The sequence below is a fragment of the Heterodontus francisci genome, chromosome 2, assembly GCF_036365525.1.
Source record: "Heterodontus francisci isolate sHetFra1 chromosome 2, sHetFra1.hap1, whole genome shotgun sequence".
Taxonomy (NCBI): domain Eukaryota; kingdom Metazoa; phylum Chordata; class Chondrichthyes; order Heterodontiformes; family Heterodontidae; genus Heterodontus; species Heterodontus francisci.
The window spans coordinates 193,743,941-193,765,107 of NC_090372.1; the positions used below are offsets into that span (position 1 = coordinate 193,743,941).

A 21,167-nucleotide genomic window follows, 5' to 3' on the forward strand; every position below is an offset into this window, starting at 1 on the left:
CTCATTGCAGCCTTGGTTCAAACATGGACAAAAGAGCCGAACTGAAGAGGTGAGGTGAAAGTGACTGCCCTTGACATCAAGGCAGCATTTGACCGAGTATGGCATCAAGGAGCCCTAGCAAAACTGAAGTCAATGGGAATCAGGGGGAAAACCCTCCGCTGGCTGGAGTCATACCTAGCGCAAAGGAAGATGGTTGTGGTTGTTGGAGGTCAATCATCTGAGCTCCAGGACATCACTGCAGGAGTTCCTCAGGGTAGTGTCCTAGGCCCAACCATCTTCAGCTGCTTCATCAACGACCTACCATCAATCAAAAGGTCAGAAGTGGAGATGTTCGCTGATGATTGCATAATGTTCACCATTCATGACTCCTCAGATACTGAAGCAGTCTGTGTAGAAATGCAGCAAGACCTGGACAATATCCAGGCTTGGGCTGATAAGTGGCGAGTAACATTCGCGCCACACAAGTGCCAGGCAATGACCATCTCCAACAAGAGAGAATTTAACCATCTCCACTTGACATTCAATGGCATTACCATCGCTGAATCCCCCACTATCAACATCTTCGGGGCTACCATTGACCAGAAACTGAACTGGAATAGCCATATAAATAGCATGGCTACAAGAGCAGGCCAGAGGCTAGGAATCCTGAGGCGGGTAACTCACCTCCTGACTCCCCAAAGCCTGTCCACGATCAACAAGGCACAAGTCAGGAGTGTGATGGAATACTCTCCGCTTGCCTGGATGGGTGCAGCTCCAACAACGCTCAACAAGGCAGCTCACCACCACCTTCTCAAGGGCAATTAGGCTTGGGCAATAAATGCTGGCATAGCCAGTGACGCTCACATCCCATGAATGAATAAAAAAAAAAAGAAGCTCGACACCATCCAGGACAAAGCAGCCCTCTTGATTGGCACCCCATCTACAAACATTCACTTCCTGCACCACCGACACACAGTGGCAGCAGTGTGTACCATCTACAAGATGCACTGCAGCAATGCACCAAGGCTCCTTAAACAGCACCTTCCAAACCCGCGACCTCTACCAACTAGAAGGACAAAGGCAGCAAATGCATGGGATCACCACCACCTGCAAGTTCCCCTCCAAGTCACACACCATCCTGACCTGGAACTATATCGTCGTTCCTTCACTGTCGCTGGGTCAAAATCCTGGAACTCCCTTCCTAACAGCACTGTGGGTATATCTACCCCAAATGGACTGCAGCGGTTCAAGAAGGCAGCTCACCACCACCTTCTCAAGGGCAATTAGGGATGGGCCATAAATGCTGGCCTGGCCAGCGACGCCCACATCCCTGAATGAATTTTTAAAAACGATTTGGACGTAAATGTAAGGAGCATGATCAAGAAGTTTGCAGATGACACAAAGATTGGCCGTGTGGTAGATAGCGAGGAGGATAGCTGTAGGCGTCGGAAGATATTGATTGTCTGGTCAGATGGACAGAAATGTGGCAAATGGAATTCAACCCGGAGAAGTGAGGTGATGCATTTGGGGAGGTCAAACAAGGCAAAGGAATACACGATCATCACCCTCATCTACAAGCGGAAGGGGGAGAGGGCAGAAATCAGAAATTGGCGGCCCATCTCACTGCTTAATGTTGACCACAAGATTCTGTCCAAAGTCATAGCCACTCGAGTCAATTCTGCTCGGGAGTCGGTAATCCACCCTGATCAGACCTGTACTGTACCCGGCAGAAAGATCTCTGATAGTCTCGCGCTACTCATGGATACGATCGCCTATGTACGGGATAGGAGGGTGGACACCTGCCTCATCAGCCTGGGCCAGGAGAAGGCTTTTGACAGGATATCGCACACCTATATGATGGACGTGCTTTCCAAAATGTGGTTTGGGGAGGGAATCTGCAATTGGATCAAACTGCTCTACACAAACATCAGTAGCGCAGTCTCAATCATTGAGTGGGAATCGGAAAGTTTCCCGATCCAATCTGGAGTCAGAGAGGGCTGTCCTCTCTCCCCGGTCTTGTTTGTTTGCTGTATTGAACCCTTTGCTGAGTCTATTAGGAAGGATGCGAGCATAAGAGGGGTGACAATCCCGGGCAGTGGAGGCACTTGGGTAAAAACCTCTCTGTACATGGACGACGTCGCCGTCTTCTGCTCGGATCCGTTGTCAGTGCGCAGACTGATGAGCATCTGCTATCAGTTTGAACTGGCCTCGGGAGCCAAAGTTAACCATGGCAAGAACGAGGCCATGTTCTTTGACAACTGGGCTGACTGCTTATTTGTCCCCTTCACCGTCAGGTCAGACTACCTGAAGGTGCTGGGGATATGGTTCGGAATGGCCGGGGCGTGCACCAAAACCTGAGAGGAGCGAGTAGCCAGGTTACACCATAAACTGAGCATGTGGGGGCAGTGATCGCTCTCCATTGTGGGTAAGAACCTGGTCATCAGGTGCGAGGCGCTCACTTTGTTGCTGTACGTGGTGCAGGTCTGGCCCATACCCCACTCCTGCGCTGTGGCGGTCACCCGAGCCATTTTCCGCTTCATCTGGGGATCTAAAATGGACCGGGTCCAGAGGGACACTATGTTCAAACCTCTGGATAAGGGCGGGAAAAATGTACCCAACGTGGCCCTCATCCTGATGACTACCTTCATGTGCGGCTGCATCAATCTGTGTGTAAACCTCCAGTACGCAAACTCCAAGTGTCACTACGTGCTGAGGTTCTATCTGTCCCCGGTGTTGCGAAGGATGGGCCTGGTCACATTGCCGCGGAACGCTCCATCTAGTTGGACCTTGCCATACCACCTACCCTTCGTGGAGCAGTTTCTGCGCGAAAACACCTTTGACCACCGATCCATCAGGCAGTGGTCAGCACGGAATGTCCTTAAGACCCTACGGGAAAAGGAGACGGTGGATCCTGTCGGATGGTTCCCCGAGCAGACCGTCAAAGTCATTTGGCAAATGCCTCATCACCAGAACTTTCAAACAAGCACCAAGATGTAGCTTGGCTGGTGGTGAGAAGAGCCCACCCCATCAGATCCTTCCTGCACGCCTGAAGTCTCACCCCCTCCGCACAATGCCCTCGCGGTGCCTGTGGTGAGGAAGGGACGGTTGTCCACTCTTCTGGAATGTGTCTTTGCAAAGCAGGTGTGGAAAGAGAGGCAGTGGTTTTTGTCGAGGTTCATGCCAAGCAGCTCTGTAACACAGGAGTCTGTGCTCTATGGACTGTCCCCAGGGATGCACACCGAGACATCAACTGCTGCTGGAGGACTATCAATTCGGTGAAAGATGCCCTTTGGTCTGCCCGAAACTTGCTGGTCTTCCAGCACAAAGAGTTGTCCACCACTGAATGTTGCAGACTGGCACACTCCAAGGTCCAGGACTACGTGCTGAGGGACGCACTAATGCTTGGGGCAGCCGCAGCAAAGGCTCAATGGGGAAAGACCACTGTGTAAGGTCCCCCCACCAAGCTGAACTGGGGCTGGATCCCTGGGAAACCCCTCAAACTGTATCGGGAAAATTTTGTGTGCTGTAAAATGTAAAAATGTATTTGGCAGAACAAATGAAATGGAAGAGTTGTGAGGCAACTCATGATTGTATTGAAGGAAACTGACCACCTTTGCACTGTTTGTATTTTTTGACTTGGTGCTGTTTGAAACTCTTTGGTAATGTATTTTTTACAGATTTTTATGAATAAAGTATATTTTGGAAATTTAAAAAAAAATGGAAATATTATGAAAATCGTAGAGGAAATGAGGGACCTTGGGGTGAATGTCCACAGATCCCTGAAGGTAGCAGGACAGGTCGATAAGATGGTTAAGAAGGCATATGGAATCCTTTCCTTTATTAGTAGAGGTATAGAATATAAGGGCAGGGAGGTTATGCTAGAACTGCATAAATCATTGGTTCGGCCACAACTTGAGTATTGTGTGCAATTGTGGTCACTTTATTACAGAAAGGATGTAATTGCACTAGAGAGGGTACTGAGGAGATTTACGAGGATGTTGCCAGGACTGGAAAAATGCAGCTATGAGGAAAGATTGGATAGGTTGGGGTTGTTCTCCTTGGAACAGAAAAGGCTGAGGGGAGATCTGATTGACATGTACAAACTTTTGCGGGGCCTGGATAGAGTGGAGGTGAAGGGTCTATTCACCTTAGCAGAGAGTTCAGTGACTTGGGGACATAGATTTAAAGTGATTGGTAGAAAAATTAGAGGGGAGTTGAGGAAAAAGTTTTTCACCCAGAGGATGGTGGGGACTGGCACTCACTGCCTGAAAGGGTAGTTGAGGCAGAAACCCTCAATTCATTCAAAAGGAGTCTGGATATTCACCGCAAGTACCGTAATCTGCAGGGCTACAGACCAAATGCTGGAAGGTGGGATTAGAATTGGTGGATTGTTTTTTCAGCTGGTACAGCAACGATGGGTCCAAGTGGCCTCTTTCTGTGCCTTAAACTTTCTATGATTCTATCTACAAGATGCACTGTAGCAACGCACCAAGGCTCCATAGACAGCACCTTCCAAACCCACAACCTCTACCACGTAGAAGGACAAGGGCAGCCGTTGCATGGGAACATCACCACCTGCAAGTTCCCCTCCAAGCCACACACCATCCTGACTTGGAAAAATGCCGTCGTTCCTTCACTGTCGCTGTGTCAAATTCCTGGAACTCCCTGAAGAACAGCGTTGTGGGTGTGCCTACCCGACATGGTCTGCAGTGGTTCACCACCACCTTCTCGAGGGCAATTAGGGGTAGGCAATAAATGCTGGCATAGCCAGCGATGCCCACATCCCCCGAATAAGTTTTAAAAAAACAATAGAACTATGATAAAATGGAGAACATAAATTCTAATTGTTATGTGAACAGATGCTTAGGTCCTCTAGAGTTGAAATAAACAAGCCAGTTCAGGCTGAAGTTTGAAAGTGCAAGTTTTAAACAGAAGGTGAAAGCAAAATACTGCAAATGCTGGAAATCTGAAATGAAAATAGAAAATGATGGAAATACTCAGCAGATTAGGCAGCATCTGTGGAGAAAGAAACAGATTTAATGCTTCAGGTTGATGACTTTTCAGAGTTTTGTATTTGTAACTGAGTATGAAGTCCAAATGCACGGACCTTCCATTTTTAATGTATGTATGGAATAATAAATGTATTCTGTCTCTGGGTGGATGGCTTTAACGTGAGTTCCTTTTTTTTCCTGCAGTGGCATGTCAGATACGATCATCCTCGATATCATTTCTAACTATCTGGTTCTGCCCAATCGGATCACAGTACCACTGGTCGATGAAGTGCACTTGGCTGAGCTGCGTTTTCCTGTACCAAAAGTAAGTTTCAGAGCTCTGACTGGTCAGGCACTGACAATTTGAGAACAACTGTAAAAATCCTGTACTTATTTTAAATTGAAGTGTTTAATTTAAGCTTTTTTATACTCTTTTATCTTTAGGGGTTTGATAATGTAGCCATTAATTGTTAACAAACATTCTTACAGCCCATGAATTAACTTGTATAATAGATTTTTAAAAATTCATTAATGGGATGTGGGCGTCGCTGGCCAGGCCAGCATTTATGGCCCATCCCTAATTGCCTTTGAGAAGGTGGTGGTGAGCTGCCTTCTTGAACCGCTGAAGTCCATGTGAGGTAGGTACACTCACAGTGCTGTTAGGAAGGGAGTTCCAGGATATTGACCCAGTGACAGTGAAGGAACGGCGATATAGTTCCAAGTGAGGATAGTGTGTGACTTGGAGGGGAACCTGCAGGTGGTAATGTTTCCATGCATTTGCTGCCCTTGTCCTAGTTGGTAGAGGTCGTGGGTTTGGAAGGTGCTGTCTAAGGAGCCTTGGTGTGTTGCTGCAGTGCATCTTGTAGATGGTACACACTGCTTCCACTGTGCGTCAGTGGTGGAGTGAATGAATGTTTGTAAATGGGGTTCCAATCAAGCAGGCAGCTTTGTCCTGGATGATGTCGAGCTTCTTGATTGTTGGAGCTGCACCCATCCAGGCAAGTGGACAGTATTCCATCACACTCCTGACTTGTGCTTTGTAACATAGAAACATAGGAAATAAGAGCGGGAGTAGGCCATTCGGCCCTTCGAGCCTGCTCTGCCATTCATTATGATCATGGCTGATCATCCAACTCAGTAGCCTGTTCCGGCTTTCGCCCCATACCCCTTGATCCCTTTAGACCCAAGAACTATATCTTACTCCTTCTTGAAAACATACAGTGTTTTGGCCTCAGGTGCTTTCTGTGGTAGCGAATGCCACAGGCTCACCACTCTCTGGGTGAAGAAATTTGTCCTCATCTCAGTCCTGAAAGGTCTACCCCGTATCCTTAGACTATGACCCCTGGTTCTGGACTCCCCCACCATCGGGAACATCCTTTCTGCATCTCCCTGTCAAGTCCTGTTCAAATTTTATAGGTTTCTATGCGTGCGCCCCTCACTCTTCTGGACTCCAGCGAATATAATCCTCACCGACTCAATCTCTCCTTGTACGTCAGTCCCGCCATCCCAGGAATCAGTCTGGTAAACCTTCGCTGCACTCTCTCGATAGCAAGAACATCCTTCCTCAGATAAGGAGACCAAAACTGCACACAGTATTCCAGGCCCTGTATAAATGCAGCAAGATATCCCTGCTTCTGTACTCGAATCCTCTCGCTATGAAGGCCAACATACCATTTGCCTTTTTTACCACCTGTTGCACCTGCATGCTTACCTTCAGTGACTGGTGTAAGAGAACACCCAGGTCTCGCTGCATAATCCCCTCTCTCAGTTTATAGCCATTCAGATAATAATCTGCCTTCCTCTTTTACTACCAAAATGGATAACCTCACATTTATCCACATTATACTGCATCTGCCATGCATTAGCCCACTCGCTCAACTTGTCCAAATCACCCTGAAGCCCCTCTGCATCCTCCTCACAACTCACCCTCCCACCCAGTTTTGTGTCATCTGCAAATTTGGAGATATTACATTTAGTTCCCTCATCTAAATCATTCATGTATATTGTGAATAGCTGGGGTCCTAGCACCGTTGCCTGCGGTACCCCACTAGTCACTGCCTGCCATTCGGAAAAAGACCCATTTATCTCTACTCTTTGTTTCCTGTCTGCCAACCAATTTTCTATCCATCACAATACACTACCCCCAATCCCATGCGCTTTAATTTTACATGCTAATCTCTTATGTGAGACTTTGTCGAAAGCCTTCTGAAAGTCCAAATAAACCACATCCACTGGCTCCCCCTCATCAACACTGTAGATGGTGGACAGGCTTTGGGGATTCAGGAGATGAGTTACTCACCGCAGGATTCCTAGCTTCTGACCTGCTCTTGTAGCCATGGTATTTATATGGCTACTCCAGTTCAGTTTATGGTCAATGGTAGCCCCTAGGATGTTGATAATGGGGGATTCAGCGATGGTAATGCCATTGAATGTCAAGGGGAGATGGTTAGATTCTCTCTTTTTGGAGATGGTCATTGCCTGGCACTTGTGTGGCACGAATGTTACTTGCCACTTCTCCACCCCAGGCCTGGATATTGTCCAGGACTTGCTGCATTTCTGTATGGACTGCTTCAGTATCTGAGGAGTCACGAATGGTGCTGAACATGCAATCATCAGCGAACATCCCAACTTCTGACCTTATGATTGAAGGAAGGTCATTGATGAAGCAGCTGAAGATGGTTGGACCTCGGACACTACCCTGAGGAACTCCTGCAGTGGTGTCCTGGAGCTCAGATGATTGACCTCCTACAATCACAACCATCTTCCTTTGCGCTAGTGTGACTCCAACCAGCGGAGAGTTTTTCACATTCCTGGGTAGATGCCACTGTTGTAGCTGTACTGGAACAGCTTGGCTAGGGGTGCAGCAAGTTCTGGAGCACAGGTCTTCAGTACTATTGCCAGAATATTGTCAGGGCCCATAGACTTTGCAGTATTCAGTGCCTTCAGTCGTTCCTTGATATCATGCGGAGTGAAACGAGTTGGCTGAAGTCTGACATCTGTGATGCTGCGGACTTCAGGAGGAGGCCGAGATAGATCATCAATTTAACACTTGTGGCTGAAGATTGTTGCAAATGCTTCAGCCTTATCTTTTGCACTGATGTGCTGGGCTCCCCCATCATTGAGATTGGGGATATTTGTGGAGCCACCTCCTCCAGTTAGTTGTTTAATTGTCCACCACCATTCACGGCTGGATGTGGCAGGACTGCAGAGCTTAGATCTGATCCGTTGGCTATGGGATCGCTTAATTCTGTCTATTGCATGCTGCTTACGTAGTTTGGCATGTAAGTAATCCTGTGTTGTAACTTCACCAGGCTGACACCTCATTTTGAGGTATGCCTGCTGCTGCTCCTGGCATGCCCTCCTGCACTCTTCATTGAACCAGGGTTGGTCTCCTGGCTTGATGGGAATGGTAGAATGGGGGATATGCCAGGCCATAAGGTCATAGATTGTGGTTGAGTACAATTCTGCTGCTGCTGATGGCCCACAGCGCCTCATGGATGCCCAGTTTTGCATTGCTAGATCTGTTCGAAATCTCTCTCATTTAGCACAGTGATAGTGCCGCACAACACGATGGAGGGTATCCTCAGTGTGAAGGCAGGTCTTCACCTCCACAAGGACTGTGCGATGGTGACTCCTACCAATACTGTCATTAGTGCGAACGAGGTCAAGTATGTTTTCCCTCTTGTTGGTTCCCTCACTACCTGCCGCAGACCCAGTCTAGCAGCTATGTCCTTTAGGACTCGGCCAGCTCGGTCAATAGTGGCGCTACCGAGCCACTCTTGGTGGTGGACATTGGAGTACATTCTGCACCCTTGCCACCCCCAGTGCTTCCTCCAAGTGGTGCTCAACATGGAGGAGTACTGACTCAGCAGCTGAGGGAGGGCAGTAGGTGGTCAACAGCAGGAGATTTCCTTGCCCATGTTTGACCTGATGCCATGAGACTTCATGGGGTCCAGAGTCGATGTTGAGGATTCCCAGGGCAACTCCCTCCCGACTGTATACCACTATGCCGCCACCTCTGCTGGGTCTGTCCTGCCGGTGGGACAGGACATACCCGGGGATGGTGATGGCAGTGTCTGGGACATTGTCCGTAAGGTATGATTCCGTAGGTATGACAATGTCAGGCTGTTACCTGACTAGTCTGTGGGACAGCTCTCCCAACTTTGGCACAAGCCCCCAGATGTTAGTAAGGAGGACTTTGCAGAGTCGACAGGGCTGGGTTTGCCGTTGTTGTTTCCGGTGCCTTGGTCGATGCCGGGTGATCCGTCCGATTTAATTCCTTTTTATTGACTTCGTTGCAGTTAGATACAGCTGAGTGGCTTGCTAGGCCATTTCAGAGGGCATGTAAGAGTTAACCACATTGCTGTGGGTCTGGAGTCACATGTCGGCCAGACCAGGTAAGGACAGCAGATTTCCTTCCCTAAAGGACATTAGATTGAAGCAGAGGGAGAGAGCAGAGCCATGGGACTACTTTTGCATTGTTCTAGCACAGGCATGATAAACCAAATCATCTTCTGTGCTGTTAACATTTAGGAAGCTTCTGAATTTTAAGTGTTTGAGCTGATGGGCAATGTGGTCGTGCAGAGCATTGGAAGTGTAGCAAAATGAACAAATTCAATTGGTTTCTGTAAACTGTGAGCTGAACGGGGTTTGCCGGTGCCTTTATGTGTTTTACTACACATCGCTCTGGGTGGAAGCCGTTGCAATGTTACCAGAATTCACTCTTGGGTGTGAAGCTTTGGTTGTTCCAAGAGCCTATTGGAAGGTAACTAATCAGATTATAGGTCCCGTGTGGTAATTTGTACCTTTCTGCCCAACAAATATGATTACTTAGTTTGACCAGTAGTGTACCACAGGGATCGGTGCTGGGACCCTTGCTGTTTGTAGTGTACATTAATGATTTAGACGTGAATATAGGAGGTATGATCAGTAAGTTCACAGATGACACGAAAATTGGTGGTGTTGTAAATAGTGAGGAGGAAATCCTAAGATTACAGGGAGATATAGATGGGCTGGTAAGATAGGCGGAGCAGTAGCAAATGGAATTTAATCCTGAAAAGTGTGAGGTAATGCATTTTGGGAGGACTAACAAGGCAAGGGAATGTACAATGGATGGTAGGACCCTAGGAAGTACAGAAGGTCAGAGTGGCCTTGGTGTACTTGTCCATAGATTACTGAAGGCAGCAGTGCAGTTAAATAAGGTGGTTAGGAAGACATGGGATGCTTGCCTTTATTAACCAAGGCACAGAATATAAGAGCAGGGAGGTTATGATGGAGCTGTATAAAACACTAGTTAGGCCACAGCTGGAGTACTGTGTACAGTTCTGGTCACCACACTATAGGAAGGATGTGATTGCACTGGAGAGGGTGCAGAGGAGATTCACCAGGATGTTGCCTGGGCTGGAGCATTTCAGTTATGAAGAGAGACTGAAAAGGCTAGGGTTGTTTGCCTTGGAGCAGAGAAGGCTGAGAGAGGACATGATTGAGGTGTACAAGATTATGAGGGGTATTGATAGGTTAGATAGAGTGGAGGGGTCAAGTACCAGGGGGCATAGATTTAAGGAGATGTCGAGGGGATTTGAGGAAAAAATTTTTCACCCAGCGGATGGGTGGTTGGAATCTGGAACACACTGTCTGAAGAGGTGGTGGAGGCAGGAAGCCTCACAACATTTAAGAAGTATTTAGATGAGCACTTGAAATGCCATAGCATACAAGGCTACGGGCCAAGTGTAGGAATATGGGATTAGAATAAAAACAAGAAATGCTGGAACCACTCAGCAGGTCTGGCAGCATCTGTGGAAAGAAGGGTCCAAAGGGTCGCTGACCCGAAATGTTAACTCTGCTTCTCTTTCCACAAATGCTGCCAGATCTACTGAGTGGTTCCAGCATTTCTTGTTTTTATTTCAGATTTCCAGCATCCGCAGTATTTTGCTTTTATTTTGGGATTAGAATAGTTGGGTGCTTGATGGCCGGCACAGACACGATGAGCTGAAGGGCCTGTTTCTATGCTGTATAACTCTATGACTCTATTTTAAGTAGTGGGGTTGATAAAAAGCTCACCCAGCTAATAGAAGGAGTTGAATTTGATCACAAAGTTGACAATTGCCAATTGTTTCAGGCTTCTGAAAGTTTAAGACTTGCACGCTTTCAACCTCTCATCAAAAAAGACTTGCATCTATATAGCACCTTTCATGACCACAGGACATCCCAAAGCTCTTTACAGCCAATGAATTACTTTTGAAGCGTAGTAACTGTTGTAATGTAAGAAATGCGGAAGCCAATTTGTACACAGCAAGCTCCCACAAACAGCAATGGGATAAATACCAGATAATCTGTTCTTGTGATGTTGATTGAGGGATAAATATTGGTCAGGTTAACTCCCATGCTCTTTGTCGAAATAGTGCCATGGGATCTTTTACATACACCTAAGAGGGCAGATAGGACCTCGATTTAATATCTCATCCAAAGGACAGCGCCTCTAAAAGCAGGGCATTCCTCAGTACTGCACTGGAGTGTCAGCCTTGATTTGTGTGCACACATCCTTGAGTGGGACTTGAACCCACAACCTTCTGACTCGGAGGCAAGAGTTCTACCAACTGAGCCACAACTGACATCGTCAGCACTTGCTGTAGGGGGAAAAAATTATCTTTAATGATAAATTCAGGGGGTTCCATCAGCATGGCTCTCAATGTTTTGTTTTGTTCTGGAGGTGTGTTATTTGCTGGAGCCATATATGCTATTTTTGACTCTAGATTTATGCTGGGTTGGCATTATTCAGTCAGGGATATGCATTTTTATTTGGCGTCCTTGGGCTAGAGAAAGAAATACAACCAAGATTCACATACTGTCCAGTGAAACAGCCTCAAAGTGCATGCATGAAGGATAGATGAGGATCGAGCTCAGTAGCAACAGAACAACAGTGATTCATCTCTGATAATGGATGGTAAACTATACTCCAGGATACCATCAGAAGAGGAAAGGGGTAGGAAGAACAGAAAAAGTATGAAAGTCATTCTGCACCAATGCAAAATTGCTGATGCAAATACTGACCAAACATAGTAACTCTCCTTATATAGAAGCAAAATACTGCGGATGCTGGGAATCTGAAATAAAAAGAAATGCTGGAAATACTCAGCAGGTCTGGCAGCATCTGGGGAGAGAGAAGCAGAGTTAACGTTTCAGGTCAGTGACACTTCTTCAGAAGAAGGTCACTGACCTGAAATGTTAACTCTGCTTCTCTCTCCATAGTAGCTGTCCTTGTTCTTGCCCCCCTCCCTAAAAGACAAAATCTGAATATATATTATCTACGTTTAAGGCTCACATGATGGTGATATCCTTTGAATTCTTCAATGAAATTATTAACTTGTAATCACTCCTAAGTACTCATTATTCTGTCTGTAATTATTGTGCTGGATTGTAGATTTTATTTATTATGTTTCATTGTTTGTGTTTGCTCTTTTATTAGGGGCTTCTGAGAATACACTTCATTGAAGCTCAGGATCTGCAATGGAAGGATACGTTTATGAAGGGACTTGTGAAAGGAAAATCTGACCCGTATGGCATTCTTTATATTGGTAACCAGATGTTCCAAAGCAAGACCATCAAAGAAAACCTAAATCCAAAGTGGAATGAGGTTTATGAGGTAACTATGCTTCTTAGAAGCAAGCAGCTGAACCAGTTCTTTTTCTGTAGGTCTAGGTAATATTCAGTTGCAGTACTCTGTACACTCTCCAGAACCTAATGAACACTTGTCCAGATCAGTCAACACAGGAACAATTTTAAGGGCTGGATTTTGTGCTGGAGGTGGGGCCGAAAAGGCGGGGGGACCTTGTCTCTGTCATTTTGTCCAGCCATGCTGGCAGCCAGCCAAAAGGTCAAGGGGCTGGCAGCTCAACAGTATCGGCAGCGCCACCGGGACCGATGGCACTGCTCCGGACCAGAGGTAGGTGAAGTGGGCTCACCAGGGCCAGCCTGGAAGGTCCTCCCGAGGGGTGGGGGAGGTGTTGATCATGCAGTCCAAGGGGTAAAGTTGTTCTTGGTGGGGGTCCTCTGTGGGCCACAAATTGCCCCTGCTCCGCCAAGCCCACATGGAGGGCACCTCTTGTTGCAAGGCATCCTTCCCGCACAGTGGAGGCCGCTGCCCTCTCCACACTCCCACCCCCGCCAACCTCACCCCGCTGCTGGTAAGATCCCGGTGGCAGCGGGAAGAGGCCCTTAATTGGTCGTTAATAGGCCACTTAAGGGCCTCAATTGGCCTCTGGGCAGGAAGGCTGTCGTCTGCCTATCCTGCTCCTCGTGATACTCTGTGCCACATCTCTCACCTCCGACCCCGCATCAGAGGGTCACACAAAATCCTGACCCCAGAATGAGATTCCCATGAGTGAGTCCAATTTGAAGCCCACTTAAACACATGGAATATGTTTGCAGTAATGTCTATGAAGTAGGTTAAATTTTAATCCAATTTATTGAGCTTTGACATGTCTTTTGTCATCGTGCAAAAATTTGTTCTGAAGTATGTTTTAACGATCCGTGCCTACATTTCAAGCCAAAGTTTTGAATAATGGTGTTGAAGCTATGTAGTAACTAGGTCGATATGCTGAGTGAGATACTTCGTTTAATTACTTAGACATTAGAGATAGGGGGCTCAATAGCAAAAGCTGTTTAGATTACAAATGAAGGTTTGCTGAATTGATTTCACTTTAAAATCAACCCACCCACACACCCTAGCTCTTATATGGGGACTTCAGGCTCCTTCAGAGCAGTTCTCCTCAGGCCTTGTCCTAACATCGCAGCTTTCCCTACCCGGTTGCTCCCGAGGCTTTATTAAGAATTTTAACCTTCCCTGTTTAGATGCTGCATGGATCCTGGTGGATGGCTGACTCTTGACTTCATTCACAGGACCTCTTCACAAGCTCTGGTTGAGCGTTTTGTGCTTCATTGCAAAATGCAGTGCAGTATGTCCAGGATTCTCTCTATGAACCTAAACAGATTCCAGGAAAGAGCTTAGAGCTACCAACGTGATTACACTTCCCTCAGAGAAGCATCCACAGATGATATTCCAGAGACACTGTTTTGATGTCTGGCAGAATTAATTTTGTGACATGTTTTTTGAAAAAATATGGAGAACAAGACTAAATGCAGTTTTCGGTAAAGAATGGCCAAACCTTTCACAAATTGGATTGAAGGAGCAAATCTGACTGAACTATACAAGTTCTGGGCTTGAACTTTGGCTGTTCCATACTGTACTTTCTGAGAAGCAAAGAATCCAAATTAACAAATGGCTGGGGGTGAGGTGGGGGGGAGGAAGTAACCAACCTGGAAGGCTATTGTGCCTTCCTAAAGCCCTGTGTCGTAAATTGACTTCTCCTTGTATTGTAAAGTGTCACAAGGGAGCATGGTCTTTTCCAACCAACACATCAATATTTTGTTCTGAGAGGTCGCACAGAATAAGTAGTTTCATTGTGTTGCCTGTAGCAAATGCGGCTTAATTGTGCCAGGTGCATTTCAGTTTCTTTTTAAATATTATATTTCTAGGCACTAGTTTATGAAAATCCTGGGCAGGAACTTGAGATTGAACTTTTTGATGAGGACCCAGACAAAGATGATTTCCTTGGCAGGTAAAGATGACCATTTTGGATTGTGTTCTTGAGACAATACAATAAACTATAAAAAAAAATTCATTGAATTCAAACATTCTGCACAATCTTTGTGACTCACTTCAATATGTGCAGATGATTTGTCACTGTTACTGTGTCTCTGTGTACTTTTTTTTTAATGGGGAAGGGTAAAGGAGGTCAGCGCGCCAGGGATAATTTCCCGGACGGTGAAATAAAGTGGGTCGAGTCCAAGATCAGGGCAAAGCTGCATTTTTAGGGTGGGGGAGGTGTTGAAGACGAGGCTAAAACGCTAGTTGTTGGAGAGGAGAATGATGTGCCCCTCGCCACGGCTGCTCAGTGATTGCTCGTTGATTTTGTGGGGGTGTGAGGGGTGGGTTCGGGGCTGGCCATTGGGGGGAATGGGGGAAGTCGCTGGCCGTGACTCATGGCCCTCCTGCCTTGGGCGCTATGGCGTTGGAAGGATGAATGAGAACGGGCTGAGACTGCTTGAGTTGTGTACCTATCATAACCTCTGCATCACCAACTCGTTCTTTCACACTAAACCCTGTCACCAGGTTTCATGGAGGCACCCAAGATCACGTCATTGTCACAAGGCGAGCCGCCTTAAACAGTGTTCAAATCACACGCAGCTTCCACAGTGCGGACTGCAACACCGACCACTCCCTGGTGTGCAGCAAGGTTAGACTCAGACCAAAGAAGTTGCATCATTCCAAGCAGAAGGGCCACCCGCGCATCAACACGAGCAGAATTTCTCACCCACAGCTGTTACAAAAATTTCTAAATTTACTTGTAACAGCCCTTCATAAACACTCCCACAGGGGATGCTGAGACCAAGTGGGCCCACATCAGAGACGCCATCTATGAGTCAGCTTTGACCACCTACAGCAAAAGTGCGAAGAGGAATGCAGACTGGCTTCAATCTCATAATGAAGAGCTGGAACCTGTCATAGCCGCTAAGCGCATTGCACTGTTGAACTACAAGAAAGCCCCCAACGATTTAACATCCGCAGCACTTAAAGCAGCCAGAAGCACTGCACAAAGAACAGCCAGGCGCTGCGCAAACGACTACTGGCAACAGCTATGCAGTCATATTCAGCTGGCCTCAGACACCGGAAACATCAGAGGAATGTATGATGGCATGAAGAGAGCTCTTGGGCCAACCATCAAGATGATCGCCCCCCTCAAATCTAAATCAGGGGACATAATCACTGACCAACGCAAACAAATGGACCGCTGGGTTGAGCACTACCTAGAACTGTACTCCAGGGAGAATGCTGTCACTGAGACTGCCCTCAATGCAGCCCAGCCTCTTCCAGTCATGGATGAGCTGGACATACAGCCAACCAAATCGGAACTCAGTGATGCCATTGATTCTCTAGCCAGCGGAAAAGCCCCTGGGAAGGACAGCATTACCCCTGAAATAATCAAGAGTGCCTAGCCTGCTATACTCTCAGCACTACATGAACTGCTTTGCCTGTGCTGGGACGAGGGAGCAGTACCACAGGACATGCGCGATGCCAATATCATCACCCTCTATAAAAACAAAGGTGACCGCGGTGACTGCAACAACTACCGTGGAATCTCCCTGCTCAGCATAGTGGGGAAAGTCTTTGCTCGAGTAGTGCTGAACAGGCTCCAGAAGCTGGCCGAGCGCGTCTACCCTGAGGCACAGTGTGGCTTTCGTGCAGAGAGATCGACCGTTGGCATGCTGTTCTCCCTTCGTCAGATATTCCGTGAACAACAGATGCCCCTCTACATTGCTTTCATTGATCTCACCAAAGCCTTTGACCTTGTCAGCAGACATGGTCTCTTCAGACTACTAGAAAAGATCGGATGCCCACCAAAGCTACTAAGTATCATCACCTCATTCCATGACTATATGAAAGGCACAATTCAACATGGTGGCTCCTCATCAGAGCCCTTTCCTATCCTGAGTGGCGTGAAACAGGGCTGTGTTCTCACACCCACACTTTTTGGGATTTTCTTCTCCCTGCTGCTTTTACATGCGTTCAAGTCCTCTGAAGAAGGAATTTTCCTCCACACACGATCAGGGGGCAGGTTGTTCAACCTTGCCCGTCTAAGAGCAAAGTCCAAAGTACGGAAAGTCCTCATCAGGGAACTCCTCTTTGCTGACGATGTTGCTTTAACATCTCACACTGAAGAGTGCCTGCAGAGTCTCATCGACAGGTTTGCAGCTGCCTGCAATGAATTTGGCCTAACCATCAGCCTCAAGAAAACGAACATCATGGGGCAGGACGTCAGAAATGCTCCATCCATCAGTATTGGCGACCACGCTCTGGAAGTGGTTCAAGAGTTCACCTACCTAGGCTCAACTATCACCAGTAACCTGTCTCGAGATGCAGAAATCACAAGCGCATGGGTAAGGCTTCCACTACTATGTCCAGACTGGCCAAGAGAGTGTGGGAAAATGGCGCACTGACACGGAACACAGAAGTCCGAGTTTATCAAGCCTGTGTCCTCAGTACCTTGCTCTATGGCAGCGAGGCCTGGACAACATATGTCAGCCAAGAGCGACGTCTCAATTCATTCCATCTTCGCTGCCTCCGGAGAATACTTGGCATCAGGTGGCAGGACCGTATCTCCAACACAGAAGTCCTCGAGGCGGCCAACATCCCCATCTTGTACACACTACTGAGTCAGCGGCGCTTGAGATGGCTTGGCCATGTGAGCCGCATGGAAGATAGCAGGATCCCCAAAGACACATTGTACAGCGAGCTCGCCACTGGTATCAGACCCACCGGCCGTCCACGTCTCCGCTTTAAAGACGTCTGCAAACGCGACATGAAATCCTGTGACATTGATCACAAGTCGTGGGAGTCAGTTGCCAGCGTTCGCCAGAGCTGGCGGGCAGCCATAAAGACAGGTCTAAAATGTGGCGAGTCGAAGAGACTTAGTAGTTGGCAGGAAAAAAGACAGAGGCGCAAGGGGAGAGCCAACTGTGCAACAGCCCCGACAAACAAATTTCTCTGCAGCACCTGTGGAAGAGCCTGTCACTCTAGAATTGGCCTTTATAGCCACTCCAGGCACTGCTTCACAAACCACTGACCACCTCCAGGCGCTTATCCATTGTCTCTCGAGATAAGGAGGCCCAAAAGAGGAGTGGGTTTGGGGCTGGCCATTGGGGGGAATGGGGGAAGTCGCTGGGCAGAGGCTAAAGGCCTATTGTTTTAATGACTGACTAGGGATGCTGGAGGTGGGACATTTCTAAGAAAATGTGAGGTGGGAGGAAATAAAGGAAAGAGAGGCCAGAAAATACGGACACATCTATATTTATTTTGAAATCTCTGTATTTACCTATGTCAACATGTTAAATGGTGCAATTTTAAAGGGTGGCAAGAACAGAAAAACCTAGGGGTGCTTGTGCACAAATTTTTGATGGTGACAAGACAAGTTAATAAAGCATACGAGATCCTGGGCATTATAAATAGAGGCATAGAGTACAAAAGCCAGGAAGTTATGCTCGACCTATATAAAATACTAGTTTGGCCCCAGCTGGACAACTGTGTCCAATTCTGGGGCCCCACACTTTGGAAGGCTTTGGAGAGGATACAGAAGAGATTTACTAAAATGGTTCGCAGGATGAAGGATTACAGTTACGTGGATAGACTGGAGAAGCTGGGGTTGTTCTCCTTGGAGCTCAGGAGGCTAAGAGGATCTTTGATAGATGTGTTGAAAATCATGAAGGGTTTGATGGAGTAAGGAAGGAGAAAATATTTCCATTTCTTGAAGGGTCAATAACCAGGGGTCACATTTAAGGTTATTGGCAAAAGAACCGGAAGTGACATGAGGGAAAAAGATTTTTACACAACAAGTGGTTAGGACTTTGGATGCAGTGGCTGATAAGATGGTGGATGAGCATTCGATAGTGGCCTTCAAAAAGGAATTGGATAAGTTCTTGAAAGCGTAAATTTGCCGGAATATGGGGGAAGAGAAGGGAAGTGGGACTAACTAGATTGTTCTTCGAAAGAGCTGGCACAGACTTAATGGGCCGAATGGCTGTACTGTTCTACGATTCTAACATACCTGAAACAATGGAGACTCCAGGGTCTGCATTTACCAGCTTGTCGCCGATCTCGGCGGCAAGCTTCAAAGAGGGCGGAGCACACGCATGAGATTTACCCCCCCCCCCCCCCAATTTATTACTTGCCCTCTCCCTCCCCCCAAAAAACTTACCTTGCGATCCTGACCTCCCCCCCCCCACAGTTTATTAACTTTCACCTTCAGCCTTTTCCCATCATCCCCTCCACCAATCGCAATAGTTTTCATTGCTCTGCCCCACCCTGAAAACTTACCTGCTCGCCCCTTCCAACCAGTGCTTCGCCTGTACCGCGCAGGAGTCCCCGCAACCACCCGGAATATGGCAGTGGGACAGCTGATGGGAACAGACAGGTCATTCATTTGAATATTTAAATCCTGATCCCGTCACCGAGCAGCAGGGGGGCCACCATGAAGCCTCACCGCCGGCGGTAATATGGGGCAGGGCCTTCCTGGCATTGAGACCTGTGGCGGGCCTCTCCCGGAGGCATTTTCCGGGCCCCACCGCAACAACCCCCAACGTCGGGGTGCCAGTAAAATTCACCCCCCAAGTCATAGGCTGCTCCACAATGACATTCTGTGGCCAGAGCCTGCAACCTTATGCAAAGTATGCCAGTTTTTACTAATGTTACCTCTCAAAATCATATGCAAGAGCTGTAGGTTTAGCAGCAAATGTTGCAAGGCCTTTAATATTGAAAAGTTATATCATAGCATCACCTACTGGTGGAACAGGTGCTGCATGTGTCAACACTTAAGGTTTTCCCATAGACGGAGTCTGACAGGACATTTTTTAATGTGTGTTGGAATGGAATGTTGTGACCCATTCATTGATTTTAACATGTAACATGTGAATCATATATGAATCTCAACGTTGTGAACAAGCTGTCTATTTTCCATTAAGGTTGTTATAGATGAGCCTATTTTTTTTTAAAACTGTGTCTTCACCTGGTGCCAATTAATGCACAAATCCAACAGGGGTCACTCAGTAGTGATTGAAAACAAGAAGATTGGGTAAATTGTTTTTCCATTTGCCAGTATATAGCTGTAAAATGCAGAGAGTGATACATGAAAGATGATGCATTTTTATACCTTTTTTCATGTCCTCAGGATGTCCCAAAACTCTTTACAGCCAACCAATGGCTTCTGAGGTGAAGGCACTATTATGTTGTCGGCAGAGGCGGCAGTCAATTTGTTTGTAGCAACGTCACACAGACAACATTAAGATTTGGCAGTGTATTTGGGGGTTAAAGGCTGCCTAAGAAACCAAGAGAACTCCACTACTCTCATTTAGCAAGGGAATCTATTACATCCATCGGACCAGACAGAAGGGGTGTTGGGCAAAGAGGTTTAGGGAGGGAATAACAGAACTTGGGGCCTAGACTTCTGAAGGCAAGGCTACCAATGACAGTGTGAAGGAAGAGGTGGGCATGCGAGAGGCCAGAGTTAGAGGAGAACAGAGATCTTGGAGGACTATATTACTGGAGGAGGTTACAGAGACAGGGAAGGGCAAGTGCTCAGAGGGGTTTAAACACAAGGATAAGAATTTTAAAATTGAGGTGTTGGTGGACCGGGTGCCAATATCAGTCAGAGAACACAGTCATGTACTTGCAAAGCTCCATCTTTCCAAACGAAAATGAGAACTAACAGTGGCAAGCAGTATTGGGGAGCGTAATGAGGGTGGAAATCGCCTGAATTTTTTTTAAAAAATGCACATAACAGAAATATTGAACTTGATTTTAAGTCTAACTGTTTTCAGGATACTAGCTTAATAAAACATATATGTATCTTCTCATTGCAGCCTTATGATTGACCTTGTTGAAGTTCAGAAGGAACAGTTTGTTGATCAGGTATATAGTTTTGTTGGATTATATGCATTGGCCCAATTTTAAGTAGGAACAAATTATTTTGTAATTTATCACTTAAAGCAAATGGTCTTTATGGTAACTAATTCCACATGGAAGGGAACTAAGGAGACTTTTGCATTTTAACAGGACTGTCGTAGCCGGTGGTGGTGACCCGTGAGGCCATGGTGTTAAATTCCATAAAGCTTGTTATGGAAGAATGATGCTGAGGCCTGTCTTTATTCAGTTTCACATTTATGTTCAGAGTAAAAGGATTACAAACAAGTAGCTCCTCACTCAAGACCTCCACCAGTTTCAATAAGTGTCTCCTTATAAGTGCTCAAGAAAGACCCCCAATTAATACCCTCCACGTGCATAAAATTAAACAGTTGATAGACAATTAACAGATTCCCTTTCTTTTATAATAAAACTTAGATTAACATGCTCTGACAATGTTTGAAAATAAATTCCATATTATGTACAAAGTATTAACATGTTCAAAGATCATTTCAGAATAAATCAAAATAAATTCCATATTAGGTACAAAGTATTGTGCCCTTCCTCTAGCACCCCTAACAATTGCTTTGTGCTAGCATTTCTTTTTGAAAAACAATCAGATAGCTTATGACTTACATCTACCCATTTAAGTTTGGCAATTTCCTTTCCAGCATTTGTTTCAATCC

General features: G+C 46.6%; 1 protein-coding gene across 2 annotated transcripts in view; it reads left to right on the forward strand.

The window, feature by feature from the left end:
• LOC137349681 (extended synaptotagmin-2-like) overlaps window positions 1-21,167 on the forward strand; it is a 276,064-nt gene that overhangs the window by 209,537 nt on the left and 45,360 nt on the right. For both annotated transcript variants that reach the window (XM_068014993.1, XM_068014994.1), the window contains exons 8-11: window positions 5,175-5,295; window positions 12,436-12,612; window positions 14,505-14,587; window positions 20,442-20,490. In XM_068014993.1, coding sequence (XP_067871094.1) covers window positions 5,175-5,295; window positions 12,436-12,612; window positions 14,505-14,587; window positions 20,442-20,490 — 430 coding nt within the window. The remainder of the gene's footprint in view (window positions 1-5,174; window positions 5,296-12,435; window positions 12,613-14,504; window positions 14,588-20,441; window positions 20,491-21,167) is intronic.